Here is a 22,122-nt window from a genome sequence, read left to right as displayed (position 1 = left end):
ATCCCACTGGGCTGTGGTGGCAGTTCTCCCTGAAGTTCTACAGAAAATTTAATCTTCCTTAACTTCAGACCATTTCAGTAGCTCAACATTTTCTGAGGTTGTTAAAATTCCCTTCCTTCACTTGTATTATTACCTGGAAAGTATTTTGAGAGATATATACATATATATACACATACATACAGCAGTGTTCCTTGCTTCTCATTGAGTCTTTACATTTTAAGTGTATTCATCTGCTTCTCACTGCTTTAGTTGTTCAGTTTGATTTTTTGTTTTACTTTAGACATGTCTTTATTTGAAACTGAATTATTTCTTATAGACCATGTTGAGCCTTTTGTAAATGAAAAATGCAGAGAAGTCACTCACTATTTTTCTGAACTGAAGAAACAGCCAGTCCACTGCTCAAGAAGACAGTTAATACTAATTAACTTTTATATGTAAATATGTGTGTGCAAATATATATATATATATCCCCTTACAAGAAGAGTTGCTCTAGATTTAAAATTAAAGGTGTGATGCAATTGTGGGAAGCAGTATTGTTTTCCAGTGAAATGTAGCTGTGCTAACCATCCAGATTACCACTATAACCACTGAACTAAAGACCATTTCAATAGTTGTTCATTCCCTCCTCAGTTTAAAATGAGATTATATTCTCTCCCTGTTAGAAAATAGTAAAACCCTGCATCCTCAGAGATGTCTTTTACACAAAAGCAAAGCCAAGGACTAGCCCAGTGTCTGCCTGCAAGGTTTTGAACCTGCTGCCACTGAGTATTTTCAGACAGTGCAACTCCAGTCTGCTTCTTCCTTGCAGAAATTGCTTTGTGTTGTTCCCTGCACAATCTTCTATACCAAATAATTGGAAACCCAGCTTCTATACCAAATAATTCACATTCTAGCTATGTAATCTTAAAGAGCTTTTGAGTTCTAGGCCAAAAATAGCTGCATTTAGCAGTTAATTAAATGATTCTGCATATGTCATCAGTGCCTTACAAGAGGTTTGATTACTAGATTTAATCTCTCAATACTTTGCAAGGTACTTTTTGGACTTAGCATGTATTGTATACACGTAATGACTTTCCTCTCTAGAATTATTTTGTGAAAGTTTTTTGAAAACAATAAAGTACATTTAAATAGATAAATGAAAGGCATTGGAAAATATGGAATATTATTTGCATTATGCATCCTGAGGGCTGCAGGCACTAGCAGGTTTTTTCCCCTTCAATTTTTAAACATGGCATTTTGTCAAGACCTATTTAGTCCCTTTATTACTAGCTATGGGGCTTTTTTTTTTTAACTCATTTAGCTGTTTTCACCACCTTTGTAATTTCTTGTTTATTCAGTCTCTGTGGGTGTATAATTCTACAACTATTATAACATTTCAAGTACATTAATTTATTCTGCATCCCCCTTTAGGTATTTAAAATCATCTTTGAAAGACTATTCATTGTTTTTAAGTCATGTTTTTCTGACTAGTTTTAGAATATTAAATTATTTTAAAGGAATATACTCTATATTTTCAAGGAAGAAATGAGTAGCATATTTAGGTACAGATTTTAATGCCAATTCTCTTTTTCACTTGCTCCTGACTTCACGAGTAGTCCCACTTAATGCAGGATATAGGCTTCTTTTTCAACCTGCATTAAGTTCAGATCACTACTTAATTTGCAATTATTCAAGACAAGGAATTCAGTGGATTTAAAGCAAAAGTGTTATTATTATGTGAATATGAGAGTACTTTTGCAAATTTGTTGCAATAAATCCCACCCTTTCAGTTAGCATGATTCAGTACTTTATAAACAGGATTACGATCTGAAAATTTCCTCTGCCCTTGGAACTGGGTTTGGACTGAAAATATAAAAACTCTGTTTCTCTATCTCATTAAGTTCCTCCCCCTTGTCCTGTTTCAGGTTTGCGGGGCGCAATTGCGTTTGCGTTGGCCATTCGGGACACGGACTCGCAGCCCAAGCAGATGATGTTCACCACAGCCCTGCTGGTGGTGTTCTTCACAGTCTGGATGTGTGGGGGAGGCACCACAGCAATGCTCACCTGGCTGCAGATCAGGTCAGTACTGCCTGTGCAGCACCAGTGGAATGGGATCCCTATGGATCCACTGCTACATCCTTACACCTTCCTAATGCTTATAGGTGTGCTTTGTATGAGCTTCAGCACGCACAAAGGGAGGGGTTATGGACCTGTTAGAGGCTCCAGACCACAAGGAATGGGTTCTTCCTAAGTTTGTTATGGGCCTCGATGTAGGTCAGACACATCCTTGTTTCCTGAGAGTTTGTTTCACTACTGCTCCTTTCAACCATCATGAATACATCTTAATGGTGTCCTCCATGCTGCTGAGGAAAGAGCTACACACTCAGACTTTGCCCTCATCCTAAAATCTGTAGTTACTACACAAGCATCTAACAAATGGTGTATTTCTGATTATAATGAGAATATGCTGGAAAAATCTCCCTCCACTGCTGCCTCATTCAGGCATTAATTTATTATGCATTGTTTTATATATTTTTCTTCACTATATTTTTTTTAATTACTTCATAGTCACTTGTATTCACAGAGAGCAATGAATGACAAAGGAGGTTAAATTACAAGAAAGAGGGACATAGAAAACTGGAGTAAAAAGGATCTAATTTAAATGCAGTGTCCTTCCAAGTGTGCTTTTTTGAAACCCAACTTTTAATACTGAGTGTACTCATGCTGGTTATTGATTCTGGTTACTTCACAATCCATTCAGAACTCCCTGCTGTGATTTGCAAGATCGCCACAGAAATCCTCAGTATTGAGATAGGCCTGCAATTCACAATTCCTTATCATTTATCCTATATATAGCATATGTTTTCCTTGTTTACAAAATGATGTCTGATTACAAGCCTTCATGTCAGACTCTTGCTATAAAATAGCAGCTGAAGATAACCAAATTGGGGCTTTTACAAAGAGCATGGATAAAATTGCAGACAAAATAAGGACTAGCATACAAGTGTACTGGATAAACATGGATGCAGGCATCCATGTACAGTGTAGAGGTTTTCTATTTCTGTGACAGTTTGATTCTTCTTTATGACATGTCTCATGTCCCATAATGTCAATCAAGGCCATTACAGTTTGGATACACTCTGGCACTATCAGTCATCTTTCTGAGATTTGCCACTTTTTCACTGTCAGTCACCAAGAGTTTTTCTGTGTGGCAACAGAAACGTGGGTGAGGAAGAGCTTTCTCATTAGGTCTTGGGGAGCAAGTCAGTCTGGGTTTCTATAAGAGGAGATAAGGAATAATGCTGAGAATACAGTAAGGGGAAAAGGCTGTGAACAGTAGTCAATGTGCAGCCTGAGAGCTTGAGTCACTAGATGCCCCTCGTGCTTTAGCTCTCTAGGGAATTTTTAAATTAAGATTGTGAATTGCTTTCACTAACAAGAAAATTAATTGGATGCAAGGGCATTTCTTCTGCTCCTTAGTGCTACCCAGAGGTGCAAAGCCCCCCAAGACCACAAGTGAGGGGCTGACTCTCATATTAACTGTTTATGCTGTTCAATGCACATGCTTCTTTCTCTAGATTCTTGTACAATGGATTTGACCAAAGACACTGAAAGTAGACAATCATTACTGATTTGAAATGCTTATCTCTGAGGATTTCCTCTGAATCACATCAGATCTGCCAGACATTTTTATCAATAAAATAAATTGAGTTTGTAATCAGGATATCGATTTTCTTACTATAAAGCTATTAGGTTCATAATTTACACTTAATTTCTTGACATTGGAACATACATCTTCATAAATTATGAGGAGGTCAGATTGAGATAAAATTTAAATAGACATCTTTAATTACAAATGTATCTTGAGGCTCTGATTTCTCCTTCTAGTGAAGATATTTAATTTAATTGTATTCATAATTTATTACACCTCAGTGTGGACTTTTGTCCTTAGCTACCAGCATTTATCTTTTAAGTCTTAATTAATTTTGCTAAGTAATTGTATTCAAAGGTGGTGGTAATTTATGACAATTGACACTTGTACGGATTCTGACAGATAAGTTTGCTGAGGAAAGTTATGGAGCTGTGGCAAATGACCCCATCTTGCTTGGTGTAATCCCCCAGCATGCTGGCACCTGTGCCTGAACTGCAACTCTGAGCTGCATCTATCCCCATGGTTCTTTAGAAGAAAAAAGATGGTATTTCTTCACTTTGTTCTAAAAGAATGAAACCTACACTTTTGGAAATGTCTTATTTATTTTAACTGTCTCCTTTCTAAACACCTGAAACTCAGAGTTTCAGGGAGAGTTGGGTGTTCCCTTTCTGAAGATGAGGTTGTATTTGGAGGTTCCCAGTTGCCTGGTGCAGTAACTTCCCAGCACAGAGGTGGTGCAGGTGTTTACAGCACTATCAGCTGCCACACGGAGAGCAGAACTGGCTGCACCACCTCCCTAAGTAATACATTGTCTTTTGACAATGTCTTAAAGTTGTAACAGGAAAAAGAATTGCTTTTACTCCCCATGTCACAGGACTACACTATTCAGCTCTTGGCAGACAATGAATAAACCTGGATCAGCATGTGAGAATAATTCCATAATACATCAACACCAAAACAGAGAGAGCCATTTAAGTTCCCAGTCAAATTGAACTATTCAATAAATGTGCCTTCAGAGATGTTGAGCATTACTTGCTAATGCTTTTGGATATATGATTCCCTTCATTCCCCATACTCTGATTAAAAATAGAGAGCTACATTTTACAGTAAATCTGCACTGAGAGGTTTGAGGATAAAGGATTCTCCTGACAGGCAGAGCAAAAATTCAAAGCTGTTAATAAAACATGTCCTATAAAAGCATTGTGCTAGGTATTAGGTCTTGTTTGTTTATCATCACCTTCTGTGTAAATGTTTGTCAAGAGATTTCTAGATTCTTTGTGCATCTCTTTGCAGCTGTTCTTCAGTTAATAGAAAGAACTTTATTCCATAATCTAAATAAATACTGAGCAGCTTTGAATAGTAGCTTTTACTACTGTGCCTATTGCTGTTGATAAATGTATTTTAGAAAAGAGCTGTCTGTGTGCCTGGCTGCCCTTAAAATCACACCATTTCTAATTCACCTTCATTTCCAAACATCCAACTTTCTCTAAGTACTGAGGCCTGGCATACCCCATTTTGGGGGATGACCAAGGCTGATCAAGCTCACATTCTCAGCAAAAGCATCTCACTCAGCAGAAGGAGCCAATATTTTGGGTCCTTCGGTATCCAACAGTTTGTTTCAATACCAAAGGCTAAGGCAGTGCATATGTTTAGCAGGATGGCTCATTAGGGATGTAGGTGGGCAGTGGGGTGAAATGCTGTGCCATGACTGTGAATGACTGTGGCTGTCTACCATAAAACAACCCAAAAACCTGGTTAGTAGAATATGATTTTGTGTTTATCTCAGCCCTTTAACAGCTAGTTATAGACTGCTGAAAGACACAACTTTATGACAGAGCAACCTCAGTAACAACATGATCTTGGCCAGGATTACAGGACTACTGCTTCAGTAACAAAAATATTCTTTTTGTTATTCCCAAACTCTGTAGTAGCATTTCCTGTGTCCAGCTGTGTTCAAGGGGTGCTGCAGAAAGGCACTGGACAGAATGGCCTCCTGACAGGTGATCTGGGGCTGCAGTCAGCTGAGGCAAGGAGGAATGATCCTGTAGCCTGGTTAAGAGAAGCCTCATCAGAATATTGTGCTGCATCACTGAGTGCTGCTCTGCTCATGAAGAGCATGAGACAGTACATCTCCTTACAGCCATTCCTTATCAACTAGAGCCAAACTGGAGTTTGATCTCTAGTGCCTCTCATTTATTCCTAAACTAGGTACACACATCTTGGCTTTCCTGCCTCCCTCACATGGGCATACAAGGATTATCCTTCCTGAAACATGGCTGGTCCATGAGACACTCTGAATCTACCAGCCAAGAGTGTGTGTACATATCTTCAGATGATCCATAATTCAATACTTAGAAACTATTGTGAACCTTGTTAATTGTTTTGCTTGTATTCCTTGGAACACTTTTTCCTGTCCTCATTTGTCAATAAGAAGGAAAGTCAGTTTAGAAAAGAAGGTTTAGCTAAATGTTTTTTCTTGGCCTTGGCAGGTTCTGCCCTTTATAACCATATTCCTTTGGGTCATATTTCCTCTAGAGTCCTGGAAAACAGTTTAGTTGAAGTGAAGCTGTTATTTACTGTTGGAAACAGAATCTTCAACTGAGTGACCACAACACAGAAATAACCGTGCAATTAAAGGCAGGATATTTTCAAGCACGGTTGTATTTCTGCGTACTTTGTACTGGTTATTATTTTGTTTTGTGTTTAGAACAGTCATAATCAGCCTATCTGGTGTTCCCTCTCAGTAACAAATATAGCTCCAATAAACAAAGTTTGATCTGGTTTGCAGGGTCATATTGCTCTTTAGCCATGGTACAGAATGTATTTAAATCACGCTACAATAAACACTCTTGTTCAGAGGCCAATTTCAGCCAGGTCTCTTCAGCCCACTGAGAATTTTTTCACTCAGACACACCTTCAAAAGAGATCACACTGTCTTTGCTTGGAAAAGCATTTAATCCTAAAAAACCCTCTGAAATCCAGAAACAGCTATAATTTAATGTAACATAATGCTGCAACTATTTTTAATATACTGTCCTTAGCTGGCCAACTGTCTGTTCCTGTGAACATCTACAGGACAACCTTTGCCTGGCACCTTTTATACTGATGATAGTTTGAGTATTCCTGTATTGTCACTAAAGGCATATACATGACAAAACATATTGCTGACCCCCAGGGTATCCTCAGCCTTAGGATGTTACTGATCAATGTGCAGACTCTCAGGTCACAAGATCTACATTGCTGTTTAAAAAGGGATTTTCACAATTGTGAAGAACACCGTGAAAATTATTCAAGTAAAATTAAACTAACAAGGAAGCTTTCATGGGTTCATGGACAGCCCACAATAAAGGCTCAGGAAATGCTGTCCCATAGTTGTTGAAGGAGCATTATCTTCAAGACACACAGTTTTGCTGATGAGCTCCATCATTGTTTGCACACAATATTCTGGGTACAACAGAAAAATAGGAATTTGTGGTTCACTTAGGAAACTGCATGACTGCCAGTCCCTCTCTGCGCGCCCAGTAGCTCACCTACCCAGCAGGGTGGGGAACAACTGCTCCAGGAAAGCAGTGGAAAAGGCAGAAAGGTTTAGCCAAGAGATCACTGTCATTCAGCATTTGAATAATTTGCATAGTAATGTATTGATTACTTGTGACATGGGTCGCAGAGAGCAGAAGATGAGATGCTGGTTTATCACTTTGTTCCCCTTGATCCCCTGAACTAGCACAGACTAAAATACTGGCTTAGAACTGAGTCAAGGATTTTTTTTAATACAAAAATATTGCTCAATTTGCTACTTTTTCTTTGGTTTCTGCCACCAGTTCTGGATTTGTGGGTATGTAAGCACTTCATGTGTACGTAGTAACTACAAGAAATAGCCAAATAGTCTGGATTTCCTGACCGAAGCCATATTAGAAGGGCATTCTGCTTCAGACCCAGAGGAGCTCAACATCACACATGAAATCACCCTTGAGCAAAGGAAACATTTCTTGGGGGACAGCCACACTGAAAGGGTTAAGATGGGAACTGCTTTTGCAGTGGTAGCTAGAGCATGATGAGCCTGGGAAATGCTATAAATCAAGAAGCACTATAAAATTGGACATTAAATGTATTGGATGTTATTATAAGAAAAAGAAATTGGATAATTTCCTTTCATTTCTATCTGAAAATGAGAAATCATCCAGGTAATGAATCTCAGTGATCTCCTGAAATGCCTGTCATTTATTTGCAAGGTACTTCTCTGCAAAGATAAGGTGTGCATTTGATCTCTCACAGTTATTCACCACAGCATTTTGCCTGAATGGCACTAAACAAGATTTATAAACATTTGTGCTTGATAACAAAATAAAAGACTAAAATACAGAGAACTTGACTTTCTGACTGCAACTGCGAAGGCAGCCCAGGCAGATGTTGAATAGGAGATTTTGGACTGCAATTGTGACTGGTGCATGACTTGTACACGACTCCAGCTATCAACTTTGTTGGACTTTACTGGCCAGAGGGGTCTAATTTTGAGCACAGTCTCCTAGCAGGGCAGACAGTTAAATCCCACCTCACACAGCTTGTATTTCTAGCTCCACATGGCTATTGAAAACAGAAAAAGAAGGATATGAAAGATACACTTTTATTGCTAGACTATTTGGTACAAGAGAGAAGGAAAATTACACAACAATAAAAGATTCATGCCTTTCAGTTTACTAGCAGCAAATGATAAGATTAACTTTCCACAGGCCAAAAAACCCTGAATAGTTCCAAAATCTATAAATAACTCTATAATTTGGAATAGAAATCATTCAGCTGGATTTGTGTCAATTAAACTATTTAGTTTATCCTATTTTAAAATACTGCTGCTTTGATATGTCTGAGTATGCTACAAAAGTTTTCTTCCATCTAATGCACTAACTTTTTTCTCCCATTAAATCTTTTCTCCTTGTCATACAAAAGATAACTGCTATGCAGCAGTCAACATAAGTTATTCAAGTTACAAAGAACCAAATAAACCTATCTGGAAATAGTGCTAGGGAACAACTTAATTATTTGGAACTTTGGAATGAGACTGATGATTTATTGCTTTCTACCAAAATATCCCAAATTAATCTGGAGCTCTAACTACTCTGTCAGAATTAAATTGGAGCAAGCATAAACCCAGTTTATTTCAAGCATATGTCAAAACTGTATCATTTGAAGGTAAGCAAAAGGTACAGAAAAATAGTTTGAGCCTTTAAAAGTTTAAGATAAATATGTGGTATCAAACTGGACTCTAGAAAAAATAAGGATCATATTTACTAAGATTCCTCATCTGTAAGCATTGAACAAGATAGTGCTTAATTCTTTCTATTATTGCTCAGAAACTGATGCTTTCTGCAAAATAAGTGGTCTCAAAACTCACTGAACTTTGATATTTTAAGAACTGTGTGATGCTGTCAGCTGGACTAAAAACTAGAGCATGGAATTAATGGTTTTCACATTTGTTAGTTTGCATAATTTCCAAAGGGTGTATGTTCATCCTTCTACTATTTTGCTCAACTAAGAATACTAGAATTTCTTCAGCAAGAAAATCTGAAATGAATGTTTCATTTAGAAGGGATAAAAGCTTTCAGCATGACCTAAAATATCATTTCAATATGAAAAAAAACCCAAAAGTTTTCAAACTTTCTCAGGTTTTTTAAGCTTTCCTGTGGTTTTCCTTTCTGTTATCAAATATTCCACAAAGTGCAAAAAATGTTTCATTCCAATTTTAAACTCTACATTAAAAAAAAAAAATCCCAAAACAGACCTTGTGTCTTCCAACAAGAATAAAGACATAGAATATAGAATAACTGGGAAGATTTGGGGTCTTAGAGTCCCTAAGGGTCTTATGCAACATATGGACTATGACATAAATATTCTAACAAAACAATAGCAGAACCTAAAAAAAAAAATTACTGGGTACATCTGGATTTGCAGAGGAACTTTGTGGCAGGAGAGAACTGTGACTTCAACTTTCATGAAACACTTCGTGTTCTTTTTTAAAATGTAGAGTGGAAGGACAGGTCTGGCATGCTTGATAACAAGCCTATCAAATTGTTCCAGAATTAGTTGAATGTGAAAAGTTAATTAAAGCAGATATTAAGTAATCGAGGCTCTGTATGGCAGTCTGGGCTTTTAGCTTTTAATAAACAGATAATTACAATGTAATAGAGACTTTTGTATAGTGAGTTATCAGAAACAGCCCAACAGTGACTGGCTGGTCAGTACATTGATGAGCTTTAAATGAGAAAATCTCCTCCTATCTCAGCAAGTACTTGGTTTCAATGCCCTTAAAATTATATTCTGCTTCTGCATTTTTTTACTTCTTCAAATAGATACACCGTTTTGTTACAGTGACAAATAATATACAAAGGGATATTGAAAACACATAAAATTATGGGTTTAAAAATCCAAAATATTTTCTATGCAAATAAATATACAGAAAAGATGTTTTATACAAAAGTTTATGTATAAAGTGCTGTTTATGTAAAATACCCAAACAGGAATACTAAAAAGTGACTCTTTGCTGCTCTCATTGTACAAGTAGACAGGAGGTTGTATAGGGTGACCTTGGAACTACCCAGTTACCTTGCTATTCACTTATTCATGAGCACTAAGCCTGGTCAGGAATTACAGAGTGGGTTCAGGGAGTCTGCCTGCATCTTGATCTGAGTCTCAATCAGTCCCTGAGCTTTTCTAATCCCCACCCCAAGGAACCCCTGCAAATGCCATGGCAGCCTGTTTCCCACCTGGACACAGCAGCCACAGCCCTGCTCTCCCTCCCTGGGTTTGATGGTTTGCTTCCTCTGCCTCATTCAATTTTTTCCACCCTTCTGGAAGAATTCTAGCCAAAACTTCATCAGTTCTTCATCTGGCTGCATATGCATCATGAGATGAGGAAAATAGAGAAGTTCGAAAATAATTTTAATTCACCAGAAAATGAGATAAAATTATTGTGTAGACTGGTGGCTAATGTGTCCACTAAGGAGGTGTCAGTTTCTGTCCAAGCAAGTATTTCTGTTCCATTTTAAATGAGTTATCAGCTAAAATATATTCATCTTTGGCAGAGTAAATTTCAGAATGCAGTTCTTCCAGTCCATTAGTCTGCAGAAGAATGACTGCTCACGTGCTTTCTGATGTAGTAACCCTTACATACACATATACTTGAATTTGAATTCTATTTTCTCAGCCAAATTCCAAAAGACAGTCTGCAGCCAATGTACTTTCTTATTTATGCTCAATGCAATGCTGGGAAAAGATACATTGAATTTTCCATCAGAGCATTTCTTTGTATCACCTTGTTACTTTGAAATCTAAGTCATAATGGATGCGTGCCACTTTCCTATCACTTACATTGAAAAGCAGAACTATAAATAAGTGACAAGCTCCCCAAGTTAGATTAAGCAAATGTTGATACAATTTATTATAAACATCTCAACTTACATGTCCCAGAAAGGAGTAATGATGCACTTTAAAAGGTAAAATTAATTAATCTTTTCTTTGTTTCACAAAAGAGGGAAGAAGGCTCTTGCCTTTCCAGATGTAGATGTGGCCCAGGCTTCAGTTGCGGACTTGGCAGTACTGGGCTAATGGTTGAACTCTACAATCTTAAAAGGTCTTTTCCAGCCTAAATGAATCTATGGGGAGTTTTAGGCATGAGACTTGTTTTAGGCATGAGACTTGTTTTAGGCATGAGACCTGTTCTAGGCATGAGACTTGCCCTTCAGCTCTCAAGTTTACTGCTCTGCTCAGTAAGGCAGGAACCTGAAGCCAATACCAAACCATCCCATATTTATGAATGCACTGACAGAAATATCACATTGCCTGAAGTCACTGGCCACAGAGAAGCACTTAGAGCCCCCGGGAAGCTGAGTGGCAGTGGAGAAATGGGGACAGATCCTTAGCTGGTGCAGAGTGTCATAATGACATTCATTTATTTTCTTGGCCTGTAGGCAGAAGTAGACTATGCTTTCAGAATCCCTGATCAAGGCAATTTCTCACTCCACTTTCTCACTTTGTCTCTTCTTAATCTCATGCAAGCTATTGCTTTCCTTGTCATCACAGCTAGAATTTAGATAGCTCATAGCTGCTACAAACAGCAGTTTATTCTTATTTTTACAAGAAGGCAATGGGAATGGAGTCCTTTTCTTAACTATGATGCAGCAAACACCTCCAAACACACTACAGAGCAACACAAGAAGCTTAAATAAAACTATGAAACTCTATAGCACACTCCCTATCTCTTCCTTCCAGAACTCCTTTTCCCCTGCACTCATTTTAAACTTCAACTGGGTGCTTCAGGATTATTGCTCCAGATGTATATGGCTACAGAGAGAAGACAAAATAAAATTTAAATTAAAAAACCCAAACACTAGAAACTTTGAGGAGTGTCTTCAAATGCACTTGTGAGAAAAGATATTTGATTTAATTAAAATGAAATTGTTTTCCCAGTGTTTCCCAATTAATAAGTACTGTTCAACAAAGGGGTGATTAACCCTCCTCCTGGCTGCTCATGAAAAGTTTGCAAGGACTGCTGCAGGCAGTATAAATAAAATCTCAAAGGTTTACAAGCTAGGCCCCTGAAAATATGGCAAAAATGCCAATTTGGTTCATCACCAAAAGAAAATTAGGAAATTTTTGACTTGAGATCAACAGAATGAGCAGAATCGAAAGGTTTGCAGCCACAGTTGAGTTGCTGACACAAAAGGAAAAAGCCAACATTGACATCTGAAACCTTTGTTTTGCCAGAATAAGAAAGCTCAAATGTGGAACAAATGCCTGATAATTCCTCCATTCTCCTGAGTACAATGCAACACAATACAAATGCATGTACACAAGTTTAATTTCATCTCTGTTAGGGCACCAGACCCAAGCTTCTGGTTCATTTACATTCCATTTAAGCTCTTATTCTCTCCAAATAAATGAATTTTTCCCAAGTCATGCATATTTAGAAATGTGAGTAAAAACAATTCAAGAAAAATGTGAGTAAAAACAATTCAGAAAAACCCCAAGCCTAGCATTTGAATTTAGTGCACTTTCTGAAATTTACAAAGGGCCTTTGCACACTGTGAAATAAGGGCATTTCCTACAGTCCTTGATAACCACAATAACTAACTAACAAGTGTCTATCTCCATTGGCGTTGCTGTACAAGTAAAGTCATCTGCAGAGTGAGAAGGAAGCAAACCCCCCCGAACAGCTCTGTCCCAAAGCCACATCTGCTGCTCCATGAGCCCTGTGCCACTGGCAGGTCTCACAGTTTTGGATGACATCTGGTCCAAATTTGCCAACTGCACCAGAAAATATCTTTTCTCTCTGAAACCTCTGCAGCTCAAGGGGTTGGAGGGTGTCTGTGAGCAAGCACACACACACATTTATGTCAGTAACAGCTTTGCATTGCCTTGCATTACAAGCAGTGCAAACACACACATCATAAATAGATCCATATTTATTTTAGATACAGTAAGTTTTTGTATGAATGGCCTAAATATTATTTTCAACAGTCACAGAAGATCTGAATGTATTGGTTGAAACTGGTAAGGATGGCCAAGTTTCTTAAGGAAGGATTATATTGCAAAAACAAATTTAAAATCAAGAGAAATATGCACTCTCTAAACTAAACAGTGCAATTACCAAACAACTCATTAAATGAAAACTACATTGAACAGCATAAGCACTAGATAAAGGGAAGCACACTTTCCCAGCAATTCTATAGTTATTCTGTCAAAAAGACCATTATGCATTAATTGGTATCTGCTATATCAGGAGAATATAATCTATGTAGGTTTGGGGATTTAAATGGTATAGTAACAAATTAAATGAAACGGGTGTCTTTGAGTCATTATTTTATTCTGTGTTGCTGAGAAGCAAAGTGGTGGAAAAGAAATGAAAAGTTAAATTTTCCATTAAGCAGTGTCTTAGAACATTGCCTTCAGAAAAGACACTACTGCTCATCCTGCTGTATTTAAAGTGGCTTTAAAGTGTGTTTTGACACAATTGTGCACAGGTGTCATTCTGCCATTTAAACAAAAGAATAATAATTATTGGCACTGTGTACATCAGACAATGAAAATTTAGGTAAAACTTTTCTGTGTAAGTACCCAACATTTTCCTGAGTCTGAGCCCTTTTTCCTACATAAGGAAACATGGAAAGATCCTATCAGTGCTTACTCAGATTATCACTGCAGCATCTCTGCCTATGAGCAGTGACCTCAGCTCTACACACCCTTGTGATGCATGGTGTTGGGAATTCAGAAATGCCATTTTGATTTAATCTTTGATTTAAAAAATAGTACAGCATATCTTATATGCTATACAGGAGAATATACCTTCAACCTGCTTTGTACAGCCTTGGGTCAATAAATCCATACAAGTCCTTACTATGATTCCCTGCTGTTCTGAGCACTTCAGACAGAACTTAGGTGAACATATTTCAAAGCAGGAATTAAATATGATCTTAAACAATGCAGCTGATTTACAAGCTTCTTGTGAAAGGAGCAGCCTGAATGGGCAGAAGGGTGATGGCTTTCATGGCAGCAGACCCCAGCAGCAGAGGCACAGGCATTTACTCAGCATCTTTTGGTTGTAACGTGCATCAGGCCTGACCAGCACTACTCTGCCCTTACAATGGCTCTGTGCACAGTTGCTCCCAGCACCAGCTTCAAATGATAAATTTCAAATGTCAATGCAAGAGATGAAGTGCATGATATATTTTTCCCCATGCCATAAGCCCAGGGAACTTAGAGTCGGTCATCTCATTATTTAGACTAATGCCTCAGGAGGATTTAATGTTTTACTTTGGGTTAATCACATTAGCAATAATATAATGCATCTACGATGGCATGGGCTTCTTTCCAACACTGTGCTGTTTATGTGCAAGGAAAATAAAGGAGCAGACACCTAAAGTAATTCAGAGAACAAACATTTTACTGCTCTAAAAATCATTGACATAATTCACTGGAGGGAACTATTATTTCTGAGCCAGAAATTGACTAATCTCATCTATAGGATTTTGTCAAAATACATCTGCACAGAGTTTCTTTTCCCCATACAGATCTTCTGTAAAACCAGTTCTCATTTTTCCTAGCTGACAAACTTTATTAGTAACCTGAGTAAGACACCAACAAAACAGCCTAATTCCTTAATTTTTTTTGAAAGCTCTAATAATCTCCATGGAGTTCATAAAAGTAGCAGTTAGGATCTTCACTATGTGCAAAAATAATACTTTTTGTAATGCATTGATGTTTCTTTCTGCATTAACTGAAATTTTACTTTTAATAATATGCCAGGGATTTTTTTATTAATACATTTCCAATATTGTGTACACAGCATTTCATCTGCTGACTTCCTCACAGCATGGGAAGAGGCATGGTAATAATAATGAAATTCTTAAAGCATATGGAGGCTGATCAATACTGTTTTCTTTACTGCCTCTTATTGAAAAGATGATACACAGATGCATGTGTGTGTCTAAATCTCTCCCTTTGCAACACCTCAAATTAAAGCAAAAAAAGCACCTGCCATCACCAGTAGCTCCTTAAGACATGTAGCTTGGTATTATTGAAAATACAACATCTTTGACTTAAAGTAATGGAAATCAAAATGTATCAGCCCCCCTTATTTTTTATTCCCTCAAAACAATAACGATTTTGGATGGGAGGCATCACAGTCACCTCACAACAACCTTCCCACACTGTGCTGTGATTCAGTAGCTCAAAAGCTCACCTTTGTCAGGATTAACTGGGTTGGCACTCAAAAGAAGTAACATCCTTACTGCCAAAAAGGGACCCAATTCCATCCTTCCTTCAAAGTCAATACTGCATCAACACTATAATATGATATCTAGGGAATCTCTTATTCTCTGAGTCCCAGTTCTCATCTGAGATATAAAACTCAGGTGAAAACTAAATTGCAAAATGACACCTTGCTGAGAAAGTGATAATTGCCCTGTATACCTCAGCTACCACCATGCACACTTCTCATATCTGAACTTCTGCAGTTTTATAAAATTATTCAAGTCACATTATTTTTCATGTGTTATTATTTTTCAGTTTCTTTGATTGGAGCACAGTATTACTGAGTGATGTGACTCTTGTAACCACATTTTTCTCCAGTGGTGTCTCCATCTCAACTATCTGAACAGATTTTTTCCAATCTATACAAAGCAAATTTTTAATAATTTTATAACATTTTGATATCAAATAATCTACTGTTAGTGTGAGAGTTTCATTTTAGAAGACTTCTGGTAGCAGTTATCCTGAATTTTAGATTTACTGAGGGTTTGGGGTTTGGCTTTTTTCTGTAGCTATGATTAAAAATAAAAATTCAGGAGGATTACAGTCCTTTCAAGCTTTCCCATCCCCTGCCCATAGATCTATGTCTGATTGCCTACAAGTAATCACCTCCCTGCTCAGTAAGTGCAGTGTGGCTGTGAGGGGCAGTGCCCATTAACTGACTGTGGCTGAGCCTCCTCATAACCCTGCTCTGGAATTCCTGCCCTTCCTGCACTCCAAAACAACAGGGAGATTATAGACAGAATCTAAATGCTTGAAAAGCAGGCAGCAAAGTGGTTATCTTGTTCTACAGAGCTCAGGTTTTACATAAATGAGCTGCATAAAACAATCTTTTTCTTTCAGTGAGTAAATGACAGCAATGGCAGTGAGTGCCAGCATCCAGGTGATGTTAACGAAGCCCAGGCTGATGAGTGATGCCAGCACAATCATAAGTGGAGTGTTAGAATGACCACCACTCCCCAGCATAACTCAGAAATGCTGAGAAGCTAGCAAAAGTCTCAGGGAAACTGTCTTAGGAAAGACACAGCACTGGTGTCAGTGTGCTCCCTGTGCAGTCAATGACCCTGGTGGCACTGCTTGACTGGGAGCTGAGAGAGCTGTGCCCAGCCCTGGGAAACCTCCCCTCACACACTGCAACCACAGCCTGCTCAAAAACCTGTGGGGGCATTTTAGGATAAGAACAGACTGCAAAAACCTGCTCTTTTGGTGCAGAGAGAGTGGAATGGCTCACATACAAGCACACAACACACAGACCAGTCCTTACTGAGGAGAGGGGAACAGAACAAGGATTTGCCAAACTGTCAGAGGGATCTGAGCATTGCCAAGTTCCCAGAAAAACAATTGCATCTGAGATACATTGTCCAAATAAGAATGTAAAAAATGAGGGGGAATTGGTGGTGGTTTCCACATACTTTAGAACAGAAAGTTTATTAATCTTAATGTGAATTACTAAAAATATCATTTTGTGACAGATTTTTCTTCTCCCTAAGGCTGAATACATGCAAGTTGTTACTCAGCAAAGCAAGCTGCACACACCAAAATAGAAGGTGAAAGCTGGATCACCTACCACAGTGCAATGAAATGTTCAGGAACAACATATAAGTATATATAAATAGGAAAACCAAAATCAAAAGGGGGGCAGGAGGAAGGCAGGGGGAAGCAAAACAAGGAAAATAATACTGATCGGCTGATGTCCCAAGGGGATATCTAACATTGCTGCCAAGGGCCTATGGGTTTCACCAGTTATCTGTGAACCACGTAGTGAATATATTTAATTGTACAATTCTTGTGAAATCCAATAGTTCTAGAGAAAGCACAGAAATCAAATTTCCCACGCATTCACTTTGTACCAGAGGCAGGAAACAACTGTGAGTTTGGGTCCCTAAAGACACATATGGACACAAGGATGTAAAGCTTGTAAAGCCCTGCAGTTTTCAGCATCACACTTGAAAACAGGAACCTCCTGCAACCACTGCCTGAAGATGAAGTGCTGAGCTGACCTGCAGCCTTGTGCTGTGAGTTAGAACTCCTCAGCTCACTGTGAGTAGCACGGTACCAGGGCAGAGTGGTTTGGCACAGTCAGTAGCTGCTATTTTTCCAATTTGACATGGAATTTGGTGTAATCTCTATAATTATTGTGTCTGTGGATGTAAATGCACAACTTGAACTTCCCATCCACCTAGATTTGATGATCTTTGATGTAACAAGCCTGAGCATCATAATAAACAATAACACCTTTTATTGCATCATAGAACCTATTACAATAATTTTTCCTTAAACCTGAAAACTCATCCCAGTTCTGACATTGTCATCAGAAGTTTGTCATTTGGGTTCATGTGCATTGACACTACTACAAATGATGATTTCTAAAAATTCTACAGAAGTTAAATTATGTTAATTTCACTCAACTTAGGTTCATATTTTTAAGCAAGAGGCCTGATTTCTCTACAGGAATATTCACACAGCACAATAATATTGATAATCTACCATGTGTGCCAGAAGCACTGCAGAGATGTACATCCCTGCTGCTCGGGATGCTGCACTGGAGTGCCTTGCTCCCATAACTGCAAGACATCTGACCTTGCATTCTGCCATGCAGCTGTACCCTGTGACTCCAGAGTGGCCATACCATTTTAGTGCCCCTGCCCCAATATTAGGATAAAATAGGATTATCAGAATGGAGGATCAGATATCAGCTGTCTACAGATCCAGTTCATCATTCTGGCTGCTCTGCAAATAAGTTCATCATGTAAATGCAAGCCATCATCTGTTTTTAAACTTTAGCATTTTCTTCACACAGCTGCACAGCTATAATACAGTGATAAAATTTTATGCAGTGACAATACTCTCAGTTTCACAATCTTTTTTATTAAGGTCACATCTAGAAACTATAACTTGTGGATCTCTTATAGAGCACTACAGTTCTTTCTTCAGCCTTATCTTATATTTGCATTTACCCATTATCTTCATGCATTTCACCCCACTTTTATTTGGACACCATTTATACAGGTGTATTAATTTAACTGTCAATTCTGCAACTAAATAGTTCTCCATATGTCCACCAAAAATGGGGCATGGACTTTGACCACAGAAAAAATGTTTAGCATTTTTAAAAAATTATCTTACCAGTTTTATGAAATTCCAAGTTCAAAAGCCAAACTGTATCACTTTTACCTCTTACATGAGTCAACGAGCTTAAAATGACACTTTTCATTCCATTTCAGCATGTTGCATATAGAAAGCATTAGCTGCATGACAAACAGCTGTCATAACCATTTAGGAAGCGTAATTTACCTGCTAATTTATTTTAACCCTCCTCAGCATGAAATTAAACTCATTTGTTCTTTCTGCTGTGAGGTGCAAGTGATTACTCTTGCCTTAAACTTAAACTGAAGTGTTTTCATTTATTAAGAAAATCAGCTGAACTTTGAAGATCTATACTCATGCCAAAATTCCCCATGAGTTTGTCAGTGAAATACTGTGCTATAAAAAAAGCAGATGTTTTTGACAGCATCAATCCACAGAAAAAGCTGCATGTAGCAGCAATAGAGCAATCTAGAAGCAAAAGCAGATTTTAGGTACCAGTTTGTTAGGAATACACATCACACTTACTGCCACATGGACAAGAATAATGTCCTGAGAAATCATTATTTATCCTGAAGGTTTTTTAATTTCAATTACAATGATTTATTAGAGATCATGAAACAACCTTTTTTTGGATTTTACTCATGTTTCTATTCTTTACAGTTAATAATTCTGTACTGAATGCAACGTACTGATGATGGATAGCTACAAGCTTGAGATTTATTCATGCAAAAATATTCAAGACTCCTGTTGCAAATGTTGTTTAATGGCCATCTTGGAAAATTGGGTTCTAAATCACTTACTCAAAAAACCCTTCCTCTGATGTGTAACTTTTCAGAAGTAAGCTGAGGCTTCAGGATTGGTTTAGTTAGAGTGAGACAGCCAGTGGAAGGCTGAGGCCATTGCACTGACAAAGTGAGTTCTTCCAGTGAAACCTTTGACAAGCAAAGAAGCCAATATTGTTATTAATTAACTTACAGCAGCACTCTTGGAGCTCTAAACAAAACCACAGCTGTGCTAGATTTTGTACAAACATAATAAAGGATGTGTACTTACAAGCTAAATATACAAAACAGAAAAGCATTAGGGTGAACGAAGTGTTGTTATCCCCATTTCATAGTATCAGGCCAGAAATGGATAGAGATGCCAGACTTTTCACACCTCTTCCAGTGCCTTTGTTTCCCCACTGGTGCAGAAGAGGACACAGAGGACACTTGGCTGATCCTGACCCTCATGTGACAGCTCAGTGATGTCCTGTTCCACCAGGTACACATTTACCATCATACACTTTGAGCAGGGGAGGATTGCTACTTGCATTATAGAGAGATTTCTCCTTCCCAGGCTTGATCTTTTGTTCAATAAATCATCAGCCGCATTAAATAATACAAACATTTTTTTCTAGGGGCTTCAACTAGATGGAATTGATTACATTCTCTCAGGACAAGGTTTTAAATAAAAGCAGTCCTGGCTGCCTCAGCTGGGGCACACCTAAACTGTGTGAATCCATGGCAATTGCAAACCAGGCTAGGTAGAGCTGCAAGCAAGATTTAACTTGCATGAACCAGGCCCTGCTGTGCCAGTACAGAAAGCCCAAGCAGGCCCAGAAGGACAATTTCAGTAATTAGAATGCAGATTTCAGAGAAATGCCTCCATTTGCAGATTTCCCAGCACATAAAGTGAGGGAGGGCTGAGAATCACACTTGTAAGTACAGACACCAACAGTTCTGCTCTAAGTGCCTAGATCCTCATGAAGATGTGAGTCTATATAGGGTTTTATGTGACTCTGCTGTAGAAAGCAGAGATTTTATCCTACACTGTTGTTTTTGTGGTGATGTGAGGGAATTAAAAGTTTACAATGCCCGAATAGTGATTGACTACTCAGTATTCCTAGGGATTGGGTGTGTATTTCTTACTACTGATTCCCCTGGCAATTTGGGATTTATCTTTTGATCCATTTTCTTTTCAAACCACATAAGGAAAGAAGTTATCAACTGCTTTGTATTCAGTGACAAATTCCTTCTCTTATTACCAAGCACATTCTGACTTTTGCTAAAAAAATGATGCACTTGATAGCACACAGGGATTTAAATCCATCCACTGCAAGGGGTACTTGTGCAGATTAATGCACAGTTCCCAGCAACTCTTAGGCCTAATTGCTAGCCTGAAGTCAAAAGCTTCCCTTCCACATTTTGAGCAGAGCAACTGGAAGCAGTCTCTGAACCCAGGTTTTGATCCAGTCCTTATTTAAAAACAAAAAAACACAGCACATGCCCTACCACACCCCAATCCCCCACCCAAAAATCCTGAAAAGGACAATACAGAGAAGATGCCAGGGGTTTGATTTCCTCCCTATCTAGGGCATTTAGGCTTTAGTAATACCTCAGGTCCATCTAAATACATAAAGTAAACATCACTGCAGTGTAGAACTGATTAAGAAGTCTTTGAATTTGTCTTCATGGAAGAGAAATCATCCTAATGTTTAATGTATAGAATAAGATGCAGAAATAGGCAGAAGTATACAATATTTAGAAGACAAACAAGGAACAGAGAGCAGCCAGGGAAAGTGGGATAGAAAGGCAGAAGAGAGGCTGCAGGAAGTAAAAGACAACAGGAGAATAGCGACAAAAGTTGATAGCAAGAAAAGAGAAAAATACTGAGAAATATTTTTTCTGAGCATGCATTAGATTTTCTCACAGGAATGGAAACCTGAGACTGTTAAAAGGGGAAAGATGTTTCTACAAATATTATCAGGATATCTCTTAGAGGCAGTTACAGTAATTCATACATATTTGAAGCTTGCAAATTCTACTGGCAGTAGCATTAGATCTAGCAGGCCTTTTGAAGAATTCAAGATTGTAAACTCCAAGCGCGTATCTATGATTAATTTCAGACATCTTGAGTCTCATATAATTTGGTATAGTTTGTTTTTTCAATATTTAATATTTATGAATATTAAATTCTACTTCATGTCAAGTGTATCAGAGCTAATTCTAGAAGACCATGACTTTCAATCCTAGGGCATGATATTAGGCTCCCAAGCCTATGGTTGGATATGAAATAATTAGCCACAATTTCAGAACTGATTAGACTGAGTTAACGTAGTTCATACTTCATTAAATTACAGAAACATATTGCTATTTTAATGCATTAAAGAAATCTCCCATATAATGCAAAGAACAATTTGGTTCTTTTCCCACAGGACTTTAAATCACCTGGTAATATTCTGGTATCCAGACTAACTCCCAGCAGTGAGATACTATTCCACGAGAAAAACAGCAATTACATCTGACCATGTATTTTAAATGAGGGCAAAGAACAGACCAAATAAAGTGTCAGCTCAGGCTCTGTGAATTCATGTGGCATAGAAGCCTTGTTTTCATTTTCATACATTAACAACCTAAGGTTGAATTCCTTATTTATTGTTGCTTTTTTCTAGCTTTAAATGTAATACGACTGTTAGGATGTCATGTGAGAATCTTCATTTGTGCTGTATTATAATAATCTGTTGTCTGCAAAATAAACAAGGCAAAATGTCTAGATGTCTCTGTAGCTATAAGGATGAGAAATTATAGATGCAGAGAAGCTTCAGCACACCACAGATTCTGCAG

General features: G+C 38.0%; 1 protein-coding gene across 1 annotated transcript in view; it reads left to right on the top strand.

Moving 5' to 3' along the window:
- SLC9A9 (solute carrier family 9 member A9) overlaps nt 1–22,122 on the top strand; it is a 172,557-nt gene that overhangs the window by 102,278 nt on the left and 48,157 nt on the right. The window contains exon 12 of the mRNA XM_005424684.2: nt 1,905–2,058. Coding sequence (XP_005424741.1) covers nt 1,905–2,058 — 154 coding nt within the window. The remainder of the gene's footprint in view (nt 1–1,904; nt 2,059–22,122) is intronic.

The sequence above is a fragment of the Geospiza fortis genome, unplaced genomic scaffold (assembly GCF_000277835.1).
Source record: "Geospiza fortis unplaced genomic scaffold, GeoFor_1.0 scaffold318, whole genome shotgun sequence".
Lineage (NCBI taxonomy): Eukaryota > Metazoa > Chordata > Aves > Passeriformes > Thraupidae > Geospiza > Geospiza fortis.
Note: the sequence above shows the minus strand (reverse complement) of the source record. Positions and strands in the feature narration are given on the sequence as shown.